General features: G+C 36.3%; 1 protein-coding gene across 1 annotated transcript; it reads right to left on the reverse strand.

Annotated features, from left to right (window-relative positions):
- Positions 1–1,236: 1,236 nt before the first annotated feature.
- LOC137740633 (uncharacterized) lies at positions 1,237–2,148 on the reverse strand. The gene is made up of 3 exons (XM_068480469.1): positions 2,032–2,148; positions 1,568–1,945; positions 1,237–1,317 (listed from the first exon to the last, which is right to left on the reverse strand). Exons 1-3 carry the CDS (start codon positions 2,146–2,148, stop codon positions 1,237–1,239), a joined length of 576 nt encoding a protein of 191 aa, XP_068336570.1.
- Between the last annotated feature and the right edge of the window lie 3,852 nt (positions 2,149–6,000).

Genomic DNA, 6,000 nt, shown 5'->3' on the forward strand with positions numbered 1-6,000 from the left:
CTTCATCTGTCACAGCATCACCTAGGTTTTCTTCTTGTGTTGATATGGTCTCTTCATTCCAGTCAAGATTCTCCTCTCATTCATCATCATTAGCTTCTTCAATGAATGTGGCTCTCCCAGTTTTAATGAATCTTGAAGTATGATTAGGACGATAAAACCTGTAATCCTTGGTTCTTTCTGGATACCCTACAAAAAAACATGTGATTGTTCTAGGGTACAGCTTCTTCTCCATGAGATTGTATGTTCTTGCTTCTGTAGTGCATCCCCAAATTCTCAAATGATTTAGCACTGATTTTCTATTAGTCCACAACTCGAATGGTGTCTTGGGGACAAACTTGCTAGGAACCCTATTTAATAAGTAGTTTGCAGTTTTGATTGCTTCTCCCCAAAGAAAGGTAGGTAGTTTTGAATTACTCATCATACTTCTCACCATCTCGATCAAGGTTGTATTTCTTCTTTCACTAACTCCATTTTGCTCAGGGGTGTATGGATTAGTGTATTGAGCAACAATTCCATGTTCTTGCAGAAACAATGCAAAATGACCAGGCTGTCTTCCAGATTCACTGAACTTTCCATAATATTCTCCACCCCTATCAGACCTTACTACCTTGATTTTACAGTCTAATTGATTCTCCACTTCTACTTTATAAGTTTTGAAAGTAGCAAAGGCACTAGACTTCTCAGCCAACAAGTATAAATTCCCAAACCTAGAAAATTCATTTATGAATGTAATGAAATACTTGTATCCATCGTGTGTTTGTGTTGGAAAATGTCCACAGATGTCTGTGTGGATCAGTTCTAGCAACTTTGTACTTCTAGTTGAACCCTTCTTCTTCTTGTTTATCAATTTTCCCTTAATGCAGTTAGTACAAATTTCGAAATCACCATAGTTTAGTGATGGAAGAATATGTTCCTAGTTAATCTTTGCATTCTTTCTTTTGAAATATGCCCTAATCTTTTGTGCCATAACTTGGATAAAGTGTCGTTTGTCAGTGCTCGTTTGTGCCCTATTGTGTTAACCATACTTGTTGGTATATTGCAGTAGGCTTGAACATGTCACCAACCAATACTCCATCACCAATTAAGTTGGAATATTGAAAAACCATCCTCATTAATATCAAACTTAAACTTTGATTTAACAAGCCTACTAACTGAGACTACGTTCCTTCTCATGGAAGGTATATAAACAACATCAACTAAATCTAGCAAAAAACCAAAAAAATAATTCAAGCCTAACTACTCCACAACAACTCTAGCTTCATTGCCCACAAACACTGACACCTCATCCTTGTTTAGCACCTTATTACTAATGTACCCCTGTAATGAGTTTGTCACATGAATTGTAGCACCAGTATCAAGCCACCAAGTATCATAAGATATCTCAACCAAGTTCGATTCAAAACAAACTAAAATTTTATACACCGTACCTTTGTTTTTCTTACTCTCTTTGTTTTCCTTCCAGTGTTTATACCTAGCACTCATTTTTCTGATGTCCTATCTTCTTGCAGAAGAAACATTTCATTCCAACACCCTTATGAATTCTCAAATGGTTATTGCCCTTATTAACCCTTCCTGCAGACCTTTTGTTGTTTTTCTGTGGAAGGTTATTTTTCCCATTGGGAGGATTGACACTTTCCACTACATTGACTTGTTTCTTTCCCTTATCTTGTCGAATATTTTGCTCTTCATGCACACAGATAGCAATACACTCGTTCAGGTCCCATTTTTCTTTCTGAGCTATATAAGTACTCTTCAACTGAGAGTACTCGGGAGGTAAGGAATTGAGAGCAAGATGCACGTCATCTATTTTGATGTTAAGTGCATTGAGCTTTGCAGCTGCATCAACCATTAAGAGAATGTGCTCTCTCACACCACCACCAAGGTATTTAGTGGTTATAAGAGTGTTCATGAGTGTTCCAATTTCTGCCTTCTCAGATTCCTTGAACTTTGCTTCAATGGAGTCAAGTTATGCCTTAGCATTATCTGATTCAATGTTCCTCGAACTAGATCAGACGTTGATCTTTTGATTACCAACAACGCCATTCTATTAACCTTAATCCACTTCTCATACTCATTTTTCTTTTCTGTAGTTGTATCTTCAGTAGGCTTGGCTGGTTCATTATCTCTTAAAGCTAGATCGAAATCCATGAGCCCCAGAGTTATTTCAATATCTTGCCTCCACTTCTTATAGTTGGTTCCATTGAGTGTTTGAATTAAATTCAGGGAGCTAATTACTGAAAGATTTTCAAATGAAAATAAGCATTCAAGACTCTAAATTCTGTATAACTGAAACAACTCAACCTTTGTTTGGTTTTTCAAGTTTAAACAGTATCAGTGCAAAACATATAAGTTGCATAAGTAATGGTACAACATGAAAGCCATCCACCTTTGTTTGGCAATTAACTTTCACAGCTCATGCATCTTATATGTTCTCACTGAGCTATCAGTAACCTAACTAATGTCGATTAGTCACACCTTGATTTGGGGATATAACCTCATTATTATGGCTACTAATACAAACTGATCAATTTAAACCTTGAATTTTTAGCAGTTCTTGAATGATTGGAACGAATTTGTTGTGTTTCAATCATTCAATTACATCTTAAAAACATTGATCATGATATAACCTTCAGCATGTTATGAACCTTAAAACCTTCGATTATTAAACATGTTTAACAATCAAGACTTCTAAAACAAACAATCTCTTAGTTTTAACAGGCCAAAGACAGTTCTTTACATCAATCATGTATGGTAGACAGTTTAGGGTTTTTGTGGATGTAAGCACAACATTCATGGCTCTTGTTTGCAGTTCTTTATGCATATTACTTAGTCTTATATTTAGTCGATATTATTATAGATATGCAAGGAAAATATCTCAAGACTTCATACATGCAAGTATTAATCATAGCAGCGGAAAAGAAACCAGAATCGAAATTTAAAGAAACATCAGTACATTCATGTTGCATGCATGATTTCAAGTATGTCAGTTCTTTATGGATTTTAATTACATAAACGTTGGCTCTGATACAAACTATTAAACCTGATATATTTATGTACCATTAAAACACCATTAAACTAACCTTGAGAAGTCATCTTCCTAGCACGGCAAGGACTGCAATTGCAGCAAGCTTTCCTCGAACACCCTAGACTTTAAAGGTTAGTCTTCTGCACACTCACCACCACTGAATTACTCAAACCTATGGGGAGTTCTCCAAGTATGTGTATCAGTGGTGTATGCAGGGACCTTCCCTTGGTATTTATACTACTACAACCCTAGCATACATTCCCATAATCATACGCTAGGATTCCTTACTGTACAAGGGCATAATCTACCAAATCTCAATCCAAATAGGATAGTATCAAGAGCCCTTATTCTCCAATCATAACCAGGTTATATACCTTTACTTGGAGTCCAAGTTATAGCTTATAACTAAACCTTAATCACACTTACATTCCACATCAATCCTTATAATTATATTGATCTATTACCATTGGATTAGAGTCTAATGTCCAACAGTAGTGACAAGTTAAGGTTTCATCATAAAATCAATTGGCAATATGGAGAGTAGCTCAACTACTTAAAAGCACAAGCAAGGTCTCTCATTGTGCCAATGTGGGATTGATCATCTCAAAAAGCCCCCTCCAGGTGATGAATGTTCAAGCCTAGTATATGGATAAAACAAATCGAGTGACATGAAGCACGTATGACCATTGAGCTTTACACACAGAACAACCTACTCTGATACCATGAAAAAGTTGAGGTTCCACCATAAAACCAATTGGCAACATATGGAGTAGCTCAATTACTTATAAGCACAAACAAGGTCTCTCATTTCATGATGTGGAATTGATACTATCAACACATACGTATGGTTGAGTCCCAACATTGATGCATATAGGGGATAAAATAACTTCATACGACATGTGGAAGCATAACACGACATAATGTATTAACAATTAAGTAAGGTTGGTTTGGTAACTATATTGTTGTTAGTTGTCACTATTTGTGCTTGAGATATGAAAAAAAGAAAAGAAAAGAAAAAAAATAAAATAAATAAATAAATAAATAAATATATATATATATATATATATATATATATATATATAGAGGAAGGAAAAAGAAACTAAGAACAGTGATAAGAGGAAGGGAAGGAATAAAAATAATAAATTGACTATACTTTTGACACAAACTGGATTAATTTGTTAGTTTCTGAAATTTAAAAACAAAGTTCAAGTGGCCAAATCTACAAAGCCATTGTATATTGCAACGTATTTGACATGTACTTGAAGCGCATCTTTTGGATTTCAAGCTCGACTTTTACATTGTCAACGGAAAATTATCTTACAGTAGAAATTCTCTTGATTTTTTAATTCTTTCTTATGGAAATTGTTACTATGACTGTTCTGCTCGTTGCTCTTCGATTCCTCCATCAATTGCAATGTTACATTCAAATCAATCTCCAATTGTTACATTCAAATCAATCTCCCCGAATTTTACATTGTCACGAGACTTGTATTGCACCCCCTCCCCGAATCATTTCCTCGTAATCTTTGAGGACAACATTTTGGGCTTCAGGTGCCACTACTCCTCTTAGACTAATCAGACCAGCGTCGTCTTTCTTGCACACCTTAAAATCTCTTCATCTTTTCTTTGTATCTTGATTTTTTCCGCTAAGTTTTCCATTCATTGGGTTCGCAAAAGAGGGCTTTCTTCTTTATTTGTAGGGTGAACCTGCAATATCCTTTAGTTCATCCTCTTGATCATGGTTCCTTCTGCTTGTATTACTTATGCTCTCCTCTCCATTGCCATCACCATCGTTTCTCTTTTGTTGGAACAAAATTTTTGCACCATCGTGAGTGATGGTTGTGCACAAACTCAAGCAGCCTGCCAAACAGTTAATAACCGTGAGCAAGCCTAAGGCCAGGAGTGTGCCGCCCAAAGGCTATCCGACAGTCAAGTTAGTGAACGACTTTAGACTCAAGTAGTGGGCAAGATAATTCAAGTGTTTAGATTGCATTACTAGACATGAATCCTAGATAGGTGCATTTATACCGTGGGAGGGAGACTTTTTTAGGATAGTATCCTTGTTCTAAGCCGAGAGAATCCTAGAAGATATCTAGAAGTAGATATCGCACCCTCTTAGGAGTTGTGATTACTTGCAGTGCACACCAATTCCTAGATTGTAGGAACTTCAACACTTATAGGATATGATTATGTCCATATCCGGATCAAATCGCGTGTCTTACGGAACAAGCATGGTTATTCCGCCTAATGGTCTAAAACAAGGTGATGTGGCACCGCTGCTTCGTCTGATACAGCTTCGCTTGAAGCTGGTGAGTCCATGACTGAACTTATGAGGTAACTGTATTCAAATCAGCCTTACTCTGGCCTGGAAAATCATGGTCTTACCCCTAACTATCCATCTAAGAGGCAACCTATTTCCCTTGAAGATGGATTGTTACCCAAAGTCGACGCCTTTCGGAGTAAGCTGGAATATGTACCGTTTTAGTCTTCAGTCTTTATGCATGTGTGATACGATTCAAACTCACCATTTACAATATTCGAACTTAAGACCTTTAGTTTACAAGTGAAGAGAATGCAATGTTTATTTTTTAGGCTTTAAGCAAAAATAACTTTTGATAAAATCAAAACTTGGGTAAAAGGGAATCGAACTCAAAATCTCGTGTGCATGGATAAATATTTTTATTTACTCGAATTACAAGTTGTGGAGCAAAAAATAATCCCAAAAATCATGGAGGCCTCATAGACTTTTTCGCAAGAAAGACAAGAGTTCCCTCATTAAATGGGCATGTCACACAAATATTCTCATACGCAGCTCAACATCCTTGGAAGTTCAAGCAGCGAACTACGATTGCTCCAAGCTCCCCAGCTTGTGGCATGGAAAAGGCAAAGGCATTAAAAATAGGATTAATTACTAAATCCTATCTTTAATACAATCTCAATTGAAAATCAACTCCATCAAGTAAGGAATGCTTCTC

This window comes from Pyrus communis, chromosome 7 (assembly GCF_963583255.1).
Source record: "Pyrus communis chromosome 7, drPyrComm1.1, whole genome shotgun sequence".
NCBI classification, from domain to species: Eukaryota; Viridiplantae; Streptophyta; class Magnoliopsida; order Rosales; family Rosaceae; genus Pyrus; species Pyrus communis.